This window comes from Triturus cristatus, chromosome 5_1 (genome assembly GCF_964204655.1).
Source record: "Triturus cristatus chromosome 5_1, aTriCri1.1, whole genome shotgun sequence".
NCBI lineage: Eukaryota > Metazoa > Chordata > Amphibia > Caudata > Salamandridae > Triturus > Triturus cristatus.
This window is the reverse complement of record NC_140587.1, coordinates 993,571,251-993,591,762: the sequence shown is the minus strand read 5'-3', so window position 1 is coordinate 993,591,762 and position 20,512 is coordinate 993,571,251. Positions and strand designations below refer to the sequence as shown.

General features: G+C 46.2%; 1 protein-coding gene across 1 annotated transcript in view; it reads left to right on the top strand.

Annotated features, from left to right (window-relative positions):
• ADCY2 (adenylate cyclase 2) overlaps window positions 1-18,335 on the top strand; it is a 3,557,286-nt gene extending 3,538,951 nt beyond the window's left edge. Inside the window, exons 24-25 of the mRNA XM_085606100.1 lie at window positions 14,659-14,783; window positions 17,949-18,335. Coding sequence (XP_085462226.1) covers window positions 14,659-14,783; window positions 17,949-18,101 — 278 coding nt within the window. The 3' untranslated portion in view covers window positions 18,102-18,335. The remainder of the gene's footprint in view (window positions 1-14,658; window positions 14,784-17,948) is intronic.
• Window positions 18,336-20,512: the final 2,177 nt, after the last annotated feature.

The following is a 20,512-nucleotide window of genomic DNA, read 5'->3' as shown; positions in this document are numbered from 1 at the left end:
TTCAACAGTTCATTTTAGGATCTTTACTGTCCCAGGGGTATTGGTCCACTCACACAAGTGAGGTACTGTTTTTATTGAAAGGGGCGTGGAATCACTAGCAAATAGAAGCTTTGTTTCCTACAGATTCTGACGCTTTCCATCACAGAAATGTGAGGAAAAATCGATAATTCTGCAATTTCACTGAAGGTTTTCATCAATAGAACATTCTGGCAAATAAATGGAATGGAATCCTTTGCTATCAACACCATCATGGTGTGCCCTGGATGTCAAGTTTTCAGAAATGTCTGAGTTTGGTAGGTTTCCTCTTGGTGCCATCCAACTCCAGGCCCAAATACGATAACTTCAGGCATCACCAGAATCAATGTAAAGTCAAACTAAAATTCATGTTGTCACATAAAGCATTTGTGAGCTTTTCATGTCATGGGCAACAGGCCACCCACACATGGGACGGTTTTTATTGACAGAGCTGCAAAAACTCTGGGTGGCTGGGGTATTGCTGTTTCACACAAATTACCCAACATTCCATCGCAGAAATTTATGGAAATTCTGTTTATAAAGAATAACTTTACTTCTGTAAATCTTTCTGGATAATAAACTGTGATGGGATCAATGCAAGCCTTCCCACCCCAGACTTCCTTGCGACTATAGTTTTCATAAACGTCTGAGGATGGCTTACCATTTTGAGTGCAGGCCAACCACATGCACAAATACAACAGGCTAAAAAAAATTACAACAGATTAGCTTATCCAAACTTACTTGCCTCTCAACACTTAGTCATATTTTTGGGCCTGTTTTTGTGTGAGATAGGTCCACCCACATCAATGTGGTACAATCGTTACAGAAGAGATGTGGGAATGCAGAATTGTAGGGCATTTGTTATGAGCAACTGAGGGCCTAATTCATTGGGAATTGGCATAGGGCAGCACTGAAATTCTTCTTGCTGCACTGCCCAACACCAATGTGAAAGTGCAGGAATGCATCGTATTTAAGAAATACGGTGCATTCCTGTCCTTCCCTCCTGCTCTGACCAAAACAAGCTGCCTAGTGTCAGTGCAGGCCCCGTTGCACCATGGCAAATCTGAGGCAGCGTCAAAATCCATGGGTGTTGCGTGGGAAAACCAACAGCAATTCCCATGGAACGCCTCCCTGGCGCAGAGTAGGGCAACACTTGCACTCCTTGCCTAACTACATATCTATGAGGTCATGCAAAGCCATGCAAAGTGGCTTTGCGTGACCTCATGGATATGGTTGAGTGGTTTGCGCTGCCGGATTGTCAGAAAAAGTGATGCTCTGGCGGCGCAGGCCTCTCATAAATAAGCCCCTGAATTTCTCTACATTTTGGATTCAATTGTAATTCAGTGTGCACAAAAAACGCATTTTGAAAGAAAAAACTCAAAAACAACTGGCATTCAAGGTAATCGAAAATTAGGACAAAAAAACCTTATGAATAAACTCGTAAAAATGCATAGCTGTTTTTCATACTCCTACTTTATTCGTTCAATTTTTCATTATGAATTGGTGTAAGATTAGTACACTAGGAAATATCGTAAGCCATTTCTCTGGTGATGGCTCTGGGAATCGCACAATTTTGGACAAAAAGCAGTCACCAGTCGTCTCTTTGGCAGTCATAGTCTGAAGGACGTAATGGCACATTACTTTTATAGATCAGCCTTCATTGTAAAAACTTACAAATGAAAGTCTGTTTGCTATTTCTCTTTTTTATACTTAGTTCCACTATTTTTTTAATTCAATTCCTCTTGAATAATCTGCCCAAAAACTACTTGTAGATTACAGAATAGTGTCTGATTTTACCCGTGCTTTCAATACCTCTTTTCCCTGCTGTTTATGAGTAGAAAGAAACCTCAAAATAATGACCAATACATAGGGGCCGATTCACAGAACTAGTTTGGGCAGGGAAATGGGTATGGCCAGACACTACATCATAATCCAGAGAAGTTTGCTCCTTTGCATCATAGTACATGCAGTGCACAATTTGCGCTCCTCTTAGTGTTGATTGCGTTGTCAACACTACAGTCAACACTAAGGGGAGCGCCTCTTGTGTTGACTGTGGTGTTGACACTACAGTCAACACTGAGGGGAGATCAAATTGTACCATGATACAAAGGAGTAAACCTTTCTGGGTTATGATGTAGTGTCTGGCCACACCCTTTTCCCTGCCCAAACTATTTTTCATGCCCTCCTCTACCATTTATCACACATTCCTAATGCTCCTTTTTGTAAAAATTGCATCCAGCCCATTAATTACACTTTATCCGTCCCGAGCCAGAGATTACGGCTCGAGCCGGAGAGTATGGTCCGGGTGAGGAGGGTACGGTCCGGGTGCGGAGATTCCGCCCCGACTGCGGAAGTTAGGAGTCGTAAGTGATTTCTGTAAATATCAAAAATCGTAAGTGGCTTCTGTGAATACCAGAAGTAGTAAGTTTAGGATTTTGTTTCATATTAGTACTGTGAATCGGCCTCGCTGAAAAGTGCAAACACTGTTGTGAAAAAAATGTTTTGAAAGCTGGAGAGAAAGCAATCTTACCACCGTAAACCAATAGTTGATGCAAATTTTGAAAATAAAAACAGTTAGAGGCATATTTACAAGGAGTTAACGCCGCCAGAACGTCACTTCTTTCGACGTTTTGGTGTTGTTAACTCCTTCGCCTTATTTACAAGGCGGCATTAAGCAGCAGCACTTTGCATGCAAGGGGCGTGCAGGGGGTGTTGCATTGGGCATTCCACTGCAACACCCATTGCTTTTTGATGCTGCCCCATATTTTGTGGTATTGGACAGCACCAAAAATAAGACCAGGAAACACCTGGTCTTACACAGGTGATACGAGGAGAAACGTTTTATTTCACCTCATATACTGCTCTTTTCCTGTGTCCTGCACTCGGCAGCACACATGGATAGAGCAAATCGCCTGTTAAGATTGTATATGTGTAAGAAGATGTCCCTTCCTGCACTTAAACAATCGTCCCGGCAGCACAGGCCCCCTTGCAACATGGCGCAAGGGTGTCTGCACTGATTCTAGGCAGCTTCTTTAGCTCCAGTGCTAGGGGAAATGCAGGGGTACGCCGTATTTTTGTAAATAAGGCACATCCCTGCGTTTTAAAACTGTCATAGTGTAGTGTTACCAATTTTGGAGTAACAGCACGCTCCGCCAGTTTATTGTAAATATGCACCATAATTTCTTGCAGAACACCGTATGACATTTATTGGAAAAATCTGATATTTTGCCATATTAATGCTATTTTCTCAGCCCCGTCCATGAGAAATCCCAAACCGTGGGTACTTTTACAATCCCCAGTATGTAGGGAAAAAAGATGCAAATTTGGTGTGGATACATTTTGTGGAAGAAAATTATGAAGGCTTAACAATAAACTGCCACAAAATGTAAAAAAAAAAAAAACACCTAGTACCAAGGGAAAACGTTCAGCAGTTAAGGGTTAAGGGGTTAAGGACAGCGGCATCACTAGGGTTGGTGTCACCCAGTGCGGTAACTCATGGTGTCACCCGTGCGGTTCGCACCCCCCGCACCCACCTAGTGGCGCCACTGTCTGCAGCCCCGGGTTTGCAATGAACTCTTCGAACTCGAGGGCGCGCGCATCAACACTTGCTTTATTCCTTTTACCAGTGCAGGTCGCGCAGCTCGATTCAGCGACTGCTGGTTATATAATTGCTAGCTTTTTCCTTGTTGAGGCATTTCTGTCCTCGTTTTGCACAGATCAAAGGGATTCAACTGCACAGCCTACTAAATGTATTCAGATTTTTTTCCCTGTACAAACCTGGAAAAAGTTTGCCCCCTATTGTGCTTTCTCGGTACTTGCATTAATCCCCATTTGTTTCATAAAACATGCTACGGACTCTCTCTCTCGTTTATCTTCGCTCTTTAGTACATAATCCCCCCCCCCCTCCCCTAAACCCCAGATATACTTTCGACTTCCAAACACAAAATAGAACAGGGCAGGCAGAAATAACATTCAAACAACTTTGTTTCACAGTATTGAAATCTGGCTGATGTGCGTTTTTCCCCATTGTACATATTGTTTTCAGATAATGGAATCGAGGGACAGAGAGCTAAATGGATTTGCCCAGGATTACACAGTTTATCGAAGTAGCGAACACGTGATCCAGATGGGGTTTTTCGTTTTTCTGGGTGCACAGTGTGGCCACCGGAACCCCTCTGTGAGCCTGTAGCTCTGTCAGAGAAAGACTAGAACTGGGAAATAGCACTCCCCCACCCTCCCCCGCTACCTCAGAGTGCCTAGGTCTTAACAGGCTGGAGTGGATGGCCTACAGCGTCGTCACTAGGGTTGGTGTCACCCAGTGCGGTAACTCATGGTGTCACCCGTGCGGTTCGCACCCCCCGCACCCACCTAGTGGCGCCACTGTCTGCAGCCCCGGGTTTGCAATGAACTCTTCGAACTCGAGGGCGCGCGCATCAACACTTGCTTTATAGTGACCACACCGTCATCCGCTTCATTCAACACGCATGCACAGACGTCACCCAAGGATTACACTGACAATTTCATTGTGGGTGAAGAACTGCTGCAGGTTTATTTCATACAACATAAGTATGACGATAAATGGGTTATCTTACGGGCGATCCAGGGCAAGCAGCCCCTCGCTGCTCCGCCCGCCTGGTGAGCCGGCACGCACGGTGGGTCGATGCCCGGCAGTGCGGCACATATTTATTTTCAGATCATCCACTGGGTCACGTGATCTGTTTCCTACTCCCGCCCCTTCTGACAGGGGCGGAGCGTGTTGTGGCACACCCCCGGTTGGTCAGGCCCCCCAACCGCCCGAAGGACTAACGGGGCGCCGTCGCGGTCTTCCCAGAACCCCCTTCGGCTCGTGGACCTTGGCTCGGGCACCCTTACTGTGCCGGACAGGGGTACCCTTACTGTACCGCCTGTCGCAGAGGTACCCTTACTGTACCCATCTGCCTCTAGATCGCCCTGTAACTCCGCCTGCAACGCAAAAGAAAAACATTAAAACATTCCAATAACGCGCTGTCTCTGCCACGCAGGGTAAGCGGAAAGGGTGGGAATACGCGTGTCCGGGCAGGAGCGGCGCGCAGGAAGCAGAGGAGGAACTGGGCGAGAGGGACACCTATGTAGGGGGGGGCTAGCCTCGCCCCCCTAACGGCCCACCTCCACCCTGATTGGGAGAGCTCCTCCCTGGGCGCGGCCTCGCGCGCGAGGCAGAAGAAGGGGGAGGGGGAAGGCTGCGATGGGCGGCCACTAGAGAGCTGCCCTGCTGATGTCCCACTGCGTGGGACGCGGGCAGCGGCATAGTGACCACACCGTCATCCGCTTCATTCAACACGCATGCACAGACGTCACCCAAGGATTACACTGACAATTTCATTGTGGGTGAAGAACTGCTGCAGGTTTATTTCATACAACATAAGTATGACGATAAATGGGTTATCTTACGGGCGATCCAGGGCAAGCAGCCCCTCGCTGCTCCGCCCGCCTGGTGAGCCGGCACGCACGGTGGGTCGATGCCCGGCAGTGCGGCACATATTTATTTTCAGATCATCCACTGGGTCACGTGATCTGTTTCCTACTCCCGCCCCTTCTGACAGGGGCGGAGCGTGTTGTGGCACACCCCCGGTTGGTCAGGCCCCCCAACCGCCCGAAGGACTAACGGGGCGCCGTCGCGGTCTTCCCAGAACCCCCTTCGGCTCGTGGACCTTGGCTCGGGCACCCTTACTGTGCCGGACAGGGGTACCCTTACTGTACCGCCTGTCGCAGAGGTACCCTTACTGTACCAGTCTGCCTCCAGATCGCCCTGTAACTCCGCCACAGCTCTGGGGAGGCTACCGTCGCTGCCAGAGCCCCCCCTTCCTCCCTTTGCTGTTATATGTGCCCTGCCCCTGCGAGCCAGCTTATAATGGGCTAAATTAGGGGTCCTGTTCTGTAACCCGTAAAAGACGGCATTAATTTGCAACATTACTCAGAAGCCCAGGGCAGACGAACAAAGGATGTCTGTTGGCCCCACTGCCGTAAGCTTAGACGTGACTGGTGTTCCTAACCTTCTAAGCGATGCCACAGAAGATCATCCTAACGTAATTATGGGAAGATCTAGCACCTGCATATGGAGCCAGAAATGAACCATAGCTGAATTCTTCAATCCATCGATTCCCTTCATATCCTAGCACGAAGGTTTTAATTTCCACTCTATCTACAAAGGTGATGTATTGATAGCGTCATGGTTCCTGAGTTGCTGCGGCTACTGCGAGGATTGCATGATTTCTCGGCTGGGCAAAACCATTTTAACGCAACTGCTAATCGGACGCCTTTATCATGACTCCCAATATGACTGACTGAGCTGCCGAAGAATACATCTCTCAGCTCGGGGACACAAATTTGTGAATGTTTCCCAACTCCCTGGCTCCAATAAAGGCTGAGCGAGAAGAGCAACACCTAAATCTGTTTCTCACGCTGGGAAATATGGCATTGGTAACAAGGCATAGGTGAATTAGGCACTTATGGACCTGCAATCTTATTAAGATTTTTCAATTGGCCAAATTAAGTGCCTTCCTGGCTTGTAATTGTGTTCCCAACAGCTACAGCACAACAAGCAGGGTGAAGGTAGCGTGTGAGTCAGCCACTTTACCTACGTATATAAACACAAGCTGACATCACGGGTATAAAAATTTGCATCCTTTCACATGGTATTATCCTATTGTTTACTGCAAACTGACCCATATCTTAGCAACATCTCCTCGTTTTTGCCTTTCTACTTGCAAATTAAGCTACATTAAATTGGACGATAGAGTCTTATACTAGTCCCGCTGTCCATCCCAATCTTTTCCTGCTCTCCACTGGGACAGCGTATCCAATTGCCTCGCTTGTTGAATAGAAGCTAGCTTTCGGACTTTATTGCTGCTGGAAAGGGTCAATAGGTTTGCCTACAGTCCTTGTTATACCGGTGTTGCTGTGCTATAGGTAATTCATGGCACCGCCATAGTGGCTTGAAATGAAACGTCTTATTTTATCAAATGATTTGTTGTGAGCCCCAGTTATGATTTCGTTCATATCTTCATAGTTGTCAGTGTCTCTATCTTGCCAATACCTGGGTCACGTCCGCCTTAAATGACGACATTACATCTGGCTTTTCGCTAGCCTTGCCCATTAACCTGTCAAATGTCTGTGGAGAGCAGCACATCTCCGGTCATGCTCATGGTCGCTCTCTGCTCTCTCAATTATTACTATGTAGCTGAGGGCATGCCATACACGGGTGTCTGGTTGAAGTATGCACAGGTCATTGACACTCTCCCACGTGCAGTGCTGTGAACCGTTTGAAGTAGTTCATCAGATTCGGCCAGCCACCCCCTAGGTGGAGGCTTGCACCCCCAAACTTCTGCTCGTGTAAAACCCGGCCACACCTCCAGTTCAGTGAAATTTAGTAATTCACGACACTGACAACCCCAGGGGCCAAATACTTGGCTGTGTAAATGCGGCCCAATACCACCATGAACAATTAGCTTGGAGTGGATGGGCGTTAACCTAGGCTGGCTGAAGGCAAAACCCTTGACCCTCACTCCTGGCAAGATGTGCCAACGCCGGTAGCACAAAGAGTTATCCAGCCCTCCTTACTTCCTTTCCCAGTTCGACCCAGGTCGAAGAAGAATGCCCCTTCCAGAAAGGTCATGGCCTTATCCCTGATGCCTATCCATACAGCATTCTACAGCATTGCTTTGTAAAGCTTTTTCTGGTTCCACAATTATTTGTGGTCGATATGCTCTCCCTCAGTTTGAACAAAATCTTAGCTAATCGTACGCCTGCCTAATTCCCAGGGCTGTCTGGCTTAATGCTTTTCGCCTGGAATTGCCCCCCCAAATGTGGCCTTGCACTGAAACATAACTTGGTTGTCTCAACTTTCTTTTTAGAGCTAGGAACGCCCCCCCCGTGCTCCTTGTGCTTACTAAATGGACCCGCTCCTTAGTTTCCATCACACAATGCACTTAAATGTCATCTGGCCCTGGCGCCTATCAAACCACAGTGACAGCCTCTGTCACCTTCATACAATACATAAACAAACCTCACAAGGTCGCAGAAGCGGCAAGCCAGGCTAAGTCTCGGTCAACCATGTCACTCTGTGCTTTCCCTGGCCTCCCTGTGGACAGGGAGAATAACCTCAAAGATGTTAAGTATGATAGACAAGCCCAGGCCTTCCGCCTGTCTCAAAACAGCTCATGCTGCTGCCTATCCTATATAGACTAAGCTGCCACTATGACTGAGTTGCAGAAAATATCACACCAGCTGTTTCCTAATAGCAAGGCTAAAGCTGAAAGGCAGCCGCATCTCTTGACTTAAGCGTGGAACTACACAATACCTTCAAGATGTTATGTATGATACACAAACCCAAGCCCACAACTTGCCTCAACACAGCACAGGCTGCTGACTTTTCCATATACGCTAAGCTGCCACTATGACTAATTTGAGAGAAACCTTACCCCAGCTGTTTTTTAATAGCAAGGCAAAGATGAGAGACAGCAGCATCTCCTGACTCAAGCGTTGAACTTACAATAATAACATTGGTCGCTCAATTTCTGTGTTACACCTTTCCACAAGCTGACCATTGCATCATGGTTGAGACTGGGATTTAGGCTGAACCTTGACATATTTGTACACCTGCTGCCAGGGAACATATATCTACCTATATACCTGCCCTTATCCTGTTGCACCACTTGGGACACAACTTCGTCCCTTCGTACCCACCGGCATGGAACTAATGCCAACGAGATTCCCCCTAGTACCGGATAATCCTAATAAATGCTGCATTTTGGGACAAAGATACCAGGGAATAAATGCAAAGGGGGGCTCTCGAGTGTGTGGGAACCCATGTCATTGCGATTAGTAACAGTTGCTCTGTTCGAGCTAGAACATGCGACTTTATTCATTTAATCAATTAATCTGCAAAGCATGCCATTCCCCAACTTGGACATACACACAAGCGCCTCTAGTGTCCTGCAATACCAGCTATTCCGAATCTGGCTGACGAAAACTACCATTGGCCAAAAGCTAAACTAGTAAAAACTACACCATATGTTTCTCAAAACGCTTACCATAAACCGTAATGAGTACAGACTCGTCATAGATCACCCTGGCCCCCCAAACCTTTCCCAGGGAACTGGAGAGAAGTGAAATCAATTGCGCAGGGAATGAAATACCAGAAGTTACTGATGACGACGTTTCCATGACCACACTCTCAGATGCATTTAATTAGTTATATAGCGCCACTCCTACCAGTGTAGGGTGTCCGCGTCTTTGCATCTCACACAAAATCCGCCGAGCCAATCAATCATATGCATATGAATCAGTGTATAGGAAAGGAGACCTGAGCCAAAGGACTCAAAGTGTAGGCGATTCATGGCCTTCCCCACTGGCAGGCCGTATAGTTTAAGGCTGCTTGGAGTGGAGAAGCACAAGCTCGGTCGAGTCAGCCAAATTAACCCTCTTTGCAACACTAATCAATGTTCTAATGATGTCTGCTTAGTGGTGTGTATGCAGCTCTAGGATGAGCGTTCGTAGCTCACTGTTGACTATTAGGGCTGTAAGATATACATTGCAAGTGACAAAGGGTGCCTCCTTTAAACACAGTAACCTGCTGACCTCTATACATCATACGCACTCCGAAAATCTACTTGGCACACGTTCTTTGCAGCGGGCATATTTAACCCTCTGCACTACTACACTGAAGTCAAAACCTCCACTATACAAATTCTTGATCTTTCTCCAGGAAGGTAACGAATCACACAAGTTATCCTGACATTCATGTGGGGCCTGGAATTGCCGCGGAAAGAAACGCAGCATCAGGTGCTTCAAAGCAGTATCTAGATCAACATTGAAGACACCAACATATCCCGCCTCTGCGTGTTGGGCAGCAAAAGGCAACCATTCCAGTACGTGTAATCTAGACGCACCAAAATGTGTATGTACGACAAAAACCAGTGCAAACCGTCTTTCAGCAAACAAGAGCCTCAGAGGAGTCCTCCGGCGGACATTGCAAGCGCACCTCCACATTTCCGTAGTACAATGCAGACACACAGGTAGTGCCGTCCATGACATCGCGCCCGGTCCCACGCGGGGGGGGGGGTGGGAGGGGCATGGCAGCATTCACGCAATGGCGGGGGCTGGCCCGAGCTCCGCCGGTTGCACCAGCACGAAGCAGCGCCCCACGGCTGGCGGAACCCATCACCAGTTCCAGAAGCCCGACACCTGTGCACGCGTAGCGGTGACACGCACAAAATGTAGCCCATGCTACTTTTACCCAATGCACCAACTAGGATCGAACCGTTGACCTTCGGTTTTCACACACAGATATTGGGAATGTTTGCATCAACCCTCGGGGCTGTTTTAGCTGCCGGCTTTCCAAACAAGGAACCACACCTGTAAAGCCCGAACAATCACACGTCGGGGCCTCCAGGCGCCAATTTGCCGCCGGCTCCGGAGAAAAGGGAGACCGATTGCATTGCAATTATTACCATGTAGATGAGGGGAATGCCAGCCCCTGTTAGGCAGGGGTAGATAGGTGATTTGCAGAATCACAGGATGCTCGGCGTCATTCCCGAGACTCGAACCCATATAGCGCGACTCGACCCGAAGGCAGCGGAGCGCTTTCCACGAGCACCATATTTACATTACTCCAGCAGGCACGGAGAGACCAAGCGACACGCCCCAGAATCCCAGGAAGCGGAAGCGACCCCAAGACTCGGACTCCGGCACTCAGCCCCAAAGTCGGCCGGCTAACCGCAGCGCCACATCCCCTCCCCGACTCATCCGATCCGATCGTCATACATAAAGCGCGATTCTGAACCGCCCCAGAGAGGGCCCGGAAAGGAGCAAGTGACACCCTTGATAAATCCCCCCGTAAACAAAGATTAGGAGGTAGGGGACATAGCAAACAACTAAGAGCCAGGGCACCCACTTCGTCATGGCGATTACGTCAATTGACAATTTAAACAAATTCCATGCAGAGTGCGGGCCTCTGTCCCTCTACCCCTCGCGTGCTAATCCAATGCTCGTCCTTCCGGAACCACTACCCATGAGTCGGAGCCCCACCCGGACCCTACTCGAGGCACGGGGGATTAAATGATTTGCTCTGGATCACAGGATGTAGACGCGACCACGAGGCTCGCAGCCTGCTGTACCGCACCCGAGGCAGCCACGCAGCAGCTGGACCACCACCTCATCACGGGGATTACATGATTTCAAAATGTATGCCCATATCCTCTTAACGGAGAGTGCGGGCATCGATCCCATTACGTCTCGCGTGCGTGCAGTATTCGAACCTACACTGGGCCGGACACTCCCCACAACCGCTATGCCTAGTTCAACTTAAACTCAGAATTGTCTGTCAGTATCCCGCAACTAAACGCAGGCAGGGCAGGAGAGCGCGATCTGACTTACTCCTAGTCCACGATGTTGGGCATTACACTGAACATGGAGTTGCGGTGTGCAAATCCTGACCCCTGCCGGCCAAGCACATTGAAGTTGTGGGGGGGGGGGGGATTGCCAATAAATGTGCACAGAATAAAGCAGTTTTAATAGGTCACCGAGTGTACCTTTTATCCTGCATTTAGAACGTAACACTCATGATAATACGCGGGTTACTGTAGGTCAACTACTTAAGCACTCATGCAATCCCTGGTGCTGTTACAAGGCAAAGGAAGATTGGGTGATTCTTCCACACTCACTGGATGTTGAGCCGTCGCCGAGGCTTGAACCGGGATACCCCGCTCCAAAGACGGCACCTCTGGCCATTATGCCACATCCTCTCTTCCCTCGATACGTTACCCCCCCTAGCACTTCAAGACTACCCTTTCGCAGTGCCTGTGAAGCTTCCCGTGTTTTTTTTTTTTTTTTTTTTTTTGCAAAATACATAGCGAAAGATGCAGCATTGCAGCCAGCCATCCCCTCGGGGTGTACGGTTGGCCAGCGGTACAGCGTTCCTTGCAACGGCAATTCCAGGACCGACGCCTACATAGGGAAACAAAACTCACTGCGCCCTGAAGCCACCTCCAGTGTGGCTGAAGCGCCATTACAATCGCACTGCCTAGCCGTGCACGCGGGAGCATAGCACCGGGCCCTGGCCAGGATACACAGTGTAGGTACAGCGCTCCCTGGCTGGACCGTGCCTTGTCTTGGTTTAAACCGGACTCGGGTAACAAAGGCAACCAGAAGCGGCTTTAAATGAGCCGGTACCGCCCGCTACGGAGTACTGGCACTTTTATTTATTTACACCCCCGAGCCTCTTTAAGATTTGCACAGATAAGGAGCGGGGGTAGGGGTCTCATTCTCTGAAGCAACCCACAGCGAGAGGGGGCCCGAGGGACCCAGGCTACAGCGCCACATGAGAACACGGAATGGACTGTGAAGATGCACCATCACTGGGTGGGGAGCCTGGCAGTTGCCACCTATGCTCGCTCTCCATGAAGACAACGAATCACACCCAAAAGCGCAGAGTCGACCTCCAGCCATAGTAACCCTCCTAGCAACATTAAACCCAGTTCTAATGATGTATGCTTCGCGGTCTGCATGCAGTTCTAGACGGCGTTTGTAGCTCGCTGTAGAATACCGGGGCTCCAAGTTATAAATCGCAAGTAACAAAACGATGCCTCTTTTTAAAAAACAGCAACCCGCCGACCCGTTCACATAACACGCACTCTGTAATCTGCTCTGTCTTTGCGGCAGGCACAGTAACCCTTTGCACAAACTCCACAAAAGTCAAAAACCTCAAATATACAAATTCCGCTCGCTCCCCATGACGATAATAAAACAGCGCGACAAAATTAAAGGAGAGGCTCCGCGCCTCGCAATACGGCACAAACCACGCCGCAACACACTGCCCCCCCCCTCCAACAGCAGGGCAGGACATGTCCAGAACCACGTGGCGAGCCGGCAACGAGACCCGCTCTCGAACCCCAACACGAAAACCTCCGGGTCGCCACGCCGGGACCGGCCAAAGTGGGAGCACCAAGAGTGAGGAAGGCAGCACTCGACAATGGCCCGTACTCACCGCAAATAGCTGGACCCGACGAGACGACACACCGCAAGGTGAACGGGAGAACATCTCGTGTACACGAGGACGACGACCGCGAAGACGACGACCTCCTGAAATACGCGTGTCCGGGCAGGAGCGGCGCGCAGGAAGCAGAGGAGGAACTGGGCGAGAGGGACGCCTATGTAGGGGGGGGCTAGCCTCGCCCCCCTAACGGCCCACCTCCACCTGCACACTCATTGGGAGATCTCCTCCCTGGGCGCGGCCTCGCGCGCGAGGCAGAAGAAGGGGGAGGGGGAAGGGGGAGGGGGAAGGCTGCGACGGGCGGCCACTAGAGAGCTGCCCTGCTGATGTCCCACTGCGTGGGACGCGGGCAGCGGCATTCCTTTTACCAGTGCAGGTCGCGCAGCTCGATTCAGCGACTGCTGGTTATATAATTGCTAACTTTTTCCTTGTTGAGGCATTTCTGTCCTCGTTTTGCACAGATCAAAGGGATTCAACTGCACAGCCTAGTAAATGTATGCAGATTTTTTTCCCTGTACAAACCTGGAAAAAGTTTGCCCCCTATTGTGCTTTCTCGGTACTTGCCTTAATCCCCATTTGTTTCATAAAACATGCTACGGACTCTCTCTCTCGTTTATCTTCGCTCTTTAGTACATAATCCCCCCCCCCCCTCCCCTAAACCCCAGATATACTTTCGACTTCCAATCACAAAATAGAACAGGGCAGGCAGCAATAACATTCAAACAACTTTGTTTCACAGTATTGAAATCTGGCTGATTTGCGCTTTTCCCCATTGTACATATTGTTTTCAGATAATGGAATCGAGGGACAGAGAGCTAAATGGATTTGCCCAGGATTACACAGTTTATCGAAGTAGCGAACACGTGATCCAGATGGGGTTTTTCGTTTTTCTGGGTGCACAGTGTGGCCACCGGAACCCCTCTGTGAGCCTGTAGCTCTGTCAGAGAAAGACTAGAACTGGGAAATAGCACTCCCCCACCCTCCCCCGCTACCTCAGAGTGCCTAGGTCTTAACAGGCTGGAGTGGATGGCCTAAAGAAAGGAAGTCAGTGGCTCCATTTTGAAAGCATGCTCCCAGTGTCCCGATCGTGTCACGGTGTCACCCCATGTGATGGTGTCAACCGGTGCGGTCCACACCCCCCGCACCCCCCTAGTGACGCCACTGATGGCCTAAAGAAAGGAAGTCAGTGGCTCCATTTTGAAAGCATGCTCCCAGTGTCCCGATCGTGTCACCGTGTCACCCCATGTGATGGTGTCACCCGGTGCGGTCCGCACCCCCCGCACCCCCCTAGTGACGCCACTGGTTAAGGAACCCCTCCTAACAGGGAAATTACACTTTAATTCACTTGATAAACGTTTTGCCTTCTTTTTAAGTGGTGCTCGAGTTAACATATGTAATTTCACTTTGTTTTAAAGAGTGCATGTGAAAATAAACCCTAATCACCTAAGTCTCCACAGTAATTATGAGAAGAAAGATTTGATGAAAGACTTGTCATGATTCTTTTTGTGTCTTTCCTTTGAAGAAGTTACGTTCTCTCATTCTACCCTCGTGGCAATAAATGTGTTCCTTCATCTTGTGGATCAATAATATAAATGATATATATCGTTCTTTAGGTATTAATCATGGGCCTGTCATCGCTGGGGTGATTGGAGCACAGAAACCCCAATATGATATATGGGGCAATACAGTAAATGTTGCAAGCAGGATGGACAGCACAGGCGTCTTGGGCAAAATACAGGTATTTCAGACAAGTTTAATATTAAATGGTATTATGCTAAACAAATTGTTTCAGCTTTTTAAGTTTTTGAAAAGGTCTAGAACCTCTTGTTATTTTTATCTCATGTACATTTACCCTGGATTTACGGGTCATGTTTTTTAACCAGGCTCTATCTGTATTTTCATTCTTATAGTAGTAGTGATAATCACTCAAGACAGCTTTAGATGAGATTCTATGTGAGCATTTGTTAATCGTCATCATCTAATAGTGTTAGGGCAGATGTACAAATCCCTTTTGCAGTTCTACACCCTGTATTTCACAGATTACATGGGTTTACAACATCAAAGAGGACTTGTTACAATGTACAAAATCACTTTAATGAGTTAATCTTTCCAACTCATAAAAGAGCTTTTATGTTCCTTTTCGAAATGCAAATAGGATGTGGTGTAAAAGGGCTGCCACTCTTATTTGCAACTCTGAAACACCGATTTGTTACTGGAATTGCGCTTGTAACAGGTAAGAAATGGGCAGATGTATGATGTGCAAAATAGCGCCTCACAAATTGTGAGTCTTTTGCGACTCGCAAATTGTGAGGCGCTATTTTGCATGTACAACATTGTGCTTAACACTGTTTGCGATTCCCAATGGGGTCGCAAATTGCGAGGCTCATGAATATTAATGAGACTCTTGCAATTTGCGAGCCATGTCTAGGACTGCTTTTAAATAAAGCAGTTTTTTTTTTTTTTTAAATCCAACCCGTTTTCCTTAAAGGAAAACGGGAGGCATTTCAAAAAATAAAATGAAACATTTTAGTTAAATTTTTTAAGGGCAGACAGTGGTCCCTGGGACCACTGCCTGCCCTTAAAAATATTTTTGAAGCCCTTCACAAAGGGAAAGGGGTCTCCTGGGGACCCCTTCCCATTTGCGACGCCATTATCACCCTCTCGAAGAGGGCAGTCATTTGCGAGTGTTTTACGACCGCAATTACGGTTGCAAAACATTCATACATGGCTCTGCTGTGGCTAATAGCGAGTCGCAAAACCTATTTAGCGAGTCACAAATTATTTGCAACTTGCTAAATAGGCTTTGTACATGTCCCACAGTGATTTTGCACGGGCAAACGGGTCGCAAACCCATTTGCGCATGCAAAATCACGTTGTACATGTGGCCCAAAGTTTCGTGAAGGAAATTGTGGTTGCAAACCCATTGAATCAGATACTGACAATTCAAAGGGGATGCTGTCACTCAGACACGGCTTCCTCTTTAGGAATTCGGTTAGCAGCTTTTTTGAAATGTAACACCTGCCTCTTCAATGCATACAAACTGCTTTAAAAATAATGTTAATTATGCTGTCCGTTGAAAACTTCCATCTCGGACCTCCATTCTGCATTTTTAGCCAATGACCAGGGGTCGTAAAATGATGCCTACATCACAAAACGCACAAGCCTGGCTGATGAGAATAGTACATCAGGGCCGTGATTGTGACTGGAGCAGCAGCAAGATTTTTGTAATTTAGTAAAAGTTCTCTGCCCTTTCCCTAAAGTCTCCATAACAACATTACTGTCAAATGCCCTATGTTTTGGTGTTTTCTAGATGGGTTAGCAGTGCCTGCAAGAATCCGAAACATGTTTATTTCTTTGCATCAGATGTTTAACATCTTAAACAATTCCAGTCACCTGTTCCTAAATGAGTTTAGTTCTGTCTTTACTCTTGCCAGTTAACGCTGTATATTTGAGTAAAGTGTAACTTCTCCCTCCTTGTTAATGGATGTGCCTTCAGCACTGATCGGGCAGTATTATCCAACAGTCCATCAACTATTTTCTATCTTTTGAATTCGTTGTGAATTGGACCAAATTTATCACAGGGAATGGGAAAGAAATCCTGGCCCACATATACATGCAGCAAGTTAATTGAAACCTTAATTCACTTCAATTCATTTTACTCTGATATATAAATGAAAGTGCAAAAGTGATGACTTAGTAGTGTGTATATCGGTTTGGCTCGTTGAGCTTAACTTTTACCTGTAACATCACTTAATGATATAGGTGAGTATATAAGCAAGTTTGTAATGTGCAGCATGTACTTCTAAGAGGAAGTGAGAGTATCCATTTTTATAAGGGTCCAAGTATATCCTCTTTGCCAAATTTATATTCAGTGACAAATAGCACAGGAGTCCCTATGGTCTGCATTATAGAATCCTTGTCAGGTAGACTGAGGTGACCCTCCAAGATCAACCAGCTACTGGAAACCACTCAACCCGCTGAAACAAAATGTCAGAACCTCCTCCATGCATGGAAGCGTGCTTTATAGTAGGGTTTGCTACATCTGTGATGGGGTCCAGAAGCCGTGGGTGAATTATAGAGTATAGGTTTCACTAAGTAAGTAGAAGGATCAGTGCATGAAACATACTTTTATTGGTGAGAAAGATCAGACCATTCTTTCCTCATTCTTTGAACTCAACAAGATAATTCCTCTAATGACACAGTTACATATTGACATGTGACACAACCTGGGTAGAGAGGGCAGCTGTGTCATCTAGAGATTACATTTTGAATTTGACGGATCACAAACTAGATCCTGGAGAGGTTTTGCAATAGACCACTGAAAAGTGGAGAAAGAAAAAAAAATAAAGAAAATGTTCACTGCATACACCTGGATATAGGTTGCTTGCCGCTATCAGAAATATGCCTTTGAGGATTCTTTGTTTCCTACAAAAGACTGTGCAGGCATACATTGAGCTGCATTCCAAACGTTCTTCAATCTTATGTGTACAATCACCTTGGACAGCTTTATGTGCCATCGTGATCACACTGCACAATTGTGGTTAAGTGAAAGGAGAGGAGTTGAGTTGGTAAAGGACAGGCATTAGGCTCACAGTTCACCCTGAGGAGCAGTTTGTCTGCAGTAATAGATATTCTAAAGAGACTTAGAGAACTTTAACCAAAAAAAGCTTCCAGTTGTCAATTTCCACAAAGGGCTAATAGAATATTTCTCCCTGGTTTGGGACAGATAAAGTACTGAATAGAGGTTATCAGATGCTGAAAATGGCATTCAAACCCTATTTTTATTGTTAGGTACTGAGCACCATATTCTGAAGATTGTTTTAATAGGAGCAGTGTTATTTCTAGATGTCTTATGGTGAGTCAGTCTTATGTGTGAATCTCAATGTTCTATGCTTTGTTTCAGGTCACGGAGGAGACGAGCAATGTCTTGCAAGCACTCGGGTACATGTGCACTTGCCGCGGAATCATAAATGTCAAAGGAAAAGGAGAACTTAAGACCTTTTTTGTTCATACAGAGATGACAAGGTCACTATCACAGGGAAACGTGGCACCATGAGCAAGTGTTTCAGATCCACCAGACACCTGTCTGAAGACCTCCATAGTCTGCTGAGAACAGCAACCTGCAGTATTTGTAAATAGTTTCACTCTGTTGCTCCATGCACTGTCCGGATGTGTTCACAAATTGTGTCTAATAATAGCCAGTGGCACACCATGAACACGTGTCAGCATCTCCTACGTCCACGTCGCCACCAATCCCCAGAGACTGTCCTCCCTTATAGGACTAGTTTTGTACAGGTGTGTCAGATGTATTAAGGCCATTGTATTTTGTAAGTTTATTTCATTAAAGGTTTCTATGTACTTTGTCTTACAAGCTGTGTTCCTCATTTACACTTCTGTGTCTCTATATTATATATTCTCTCCTAACTGTTCCTCTGGTAGTATCGCCAAGGTATCAGATAAGCAGAACAGTAGACACAAAGTCTGTTTTATTTTCATTACACAGGTGAGAAAACCTCTTCTGGAGCATGTGAAATCAACAATGTGGCATGGAGTGGGACCTTTTAAGGGGAAATATATCTCATAAGAACAGCAGTGGGGGTTATTTGAATTTGATAAACTTATTTACCACATAATTCTGTGAATGAAGGCTTTTACTTATTTATTATATCTGAGCACCTATAGTGATGTACCGTCAATTTCATATGAAAGTGCATTGGATTGTTAGTGCTCATTTCTTATAGTCACTTCATTCAGGAGTGAGTGCAGGAATTTAGAATATACTTTCTTTCTACTTTGGACATCCTTAAAGCTTCCCCTCTGTTACCATGTGCCATGTCTGAAGACACTGGATGAGCAGCAGCTGTGTTCAAGGTGAGATATGCCATATTTTAAACTATGTTTTCATGAGCACGAACTGTCAATCCAAATCAATCTAATTTTGCCTCTCTAGCCTGCACCCCCTCAGCCTTACCCGCAATTGGACATGAGTCCTGCCATATCCCTGAACATACCCAGCCCATGACAAAACAGCTGCCATTTTGTGATGTTTCTCCACATTAGTAGGGATATTCAGAAATATCTTCCTTAGACCAATGAGAAAGCATCACACCTGTAAATGAGTGACCACATAAAAAAATACTCGTCTTTTATGTGTCATTGCAGATCATCTGTTTAGACCCATGCAAGGCTGTACTTTGAATTCAATTTGTTCCTGAAAGAAAATTGAAGGCCTTTACTTATTATGATTATTTGAAAGAGCATTAACTCTGCCGTTTTTCTAACTGAGCAATAAAAAAAGAAATAGCATAAAAACATTATCAAGCACAGTAACTCTAAATATAATAGAGTAAAAGCCCCAATGATTAAAAGTTCAAACACATGTTAAATTAAGTTATGAACATGTAACATAAAATCCTGACATGTAAGGAGTGCTTCTTCTAAGGTCTCTGATTCAGTTCTACCAAATCTCTGGTTTGTAATAGCCCTCCACTCTGGGAGTTGTATCCCAGTGGGTGGGGTTCATATTCATGTATTTCTGTTCAGGACTGCAAGGCTTTTCCTGCCCGTCCTGAATAGAAAAAAGTACATCAAAACATCCACCTTAACTAGGAAGAACGAGTTGAGGTACTCACATCAACGATCCCAAGTCCAAATGGCCAGCCTTGTATAATTTCTACCATTGACTATCAGTTTTGTGGACAAGATAATCTGCCACAAATGTGGTGGATCACCTTGTCTGCCTAATTCTAAATGAAGATCTAAATTCCTTTTTTTTTTATACACATGTTTAAGTTCTCAGTCACCTGTTTGAGGATGTCGCCTACATCTACTCTTTCCCTTTCTCCTCTTCAGGCCTAAACCATAAACTGCCTCAAAGCCATCGAACAACAATTGAATAAAGGGTTACCCTTCTCTCCCTGAAAGTAAACGGACCAAAAAACATTGTATTTTCTCTCATCCACAACGAATTTGCTTCCTGTTTCCACTCTCCATGGCAAGCTCACTCTACTGGCCTTCCACTAGGATACTTATCCTTTTAAATAATTGAATGAAAGAAATGCACATTGGCCCGTAATCCTAGTTAAAGTTCATACGAAGTCCCTTCATTTGTTGTGTTGTCTTTTTTTGGGGGAAGTAGGTGTAGATACAGAGAGATTACACAAAAGTGGATCTAAACTCATGACATAAATGTTCCATAATACAAAGTTTAACTCTACTTGAAATGTAATAAGCAATGCATACAGGTATGAAATGTCAGCCAAACCTAACATCCTTTTATATTTTTAGATTCAGTACGATGATCTATCTAAAGGTATCCATCATTCCGTTAGTGTTGTGTGAAACCTCGGATTTTGTCCTTATCTTAGTAAATAACAACTGAGGAATACATCCTATATTGCTTTAAATACAATTACCCTGGTCATTTAACCTGGCTAAAATCTTGATTTAGGAAGTGAATTTTGCTTG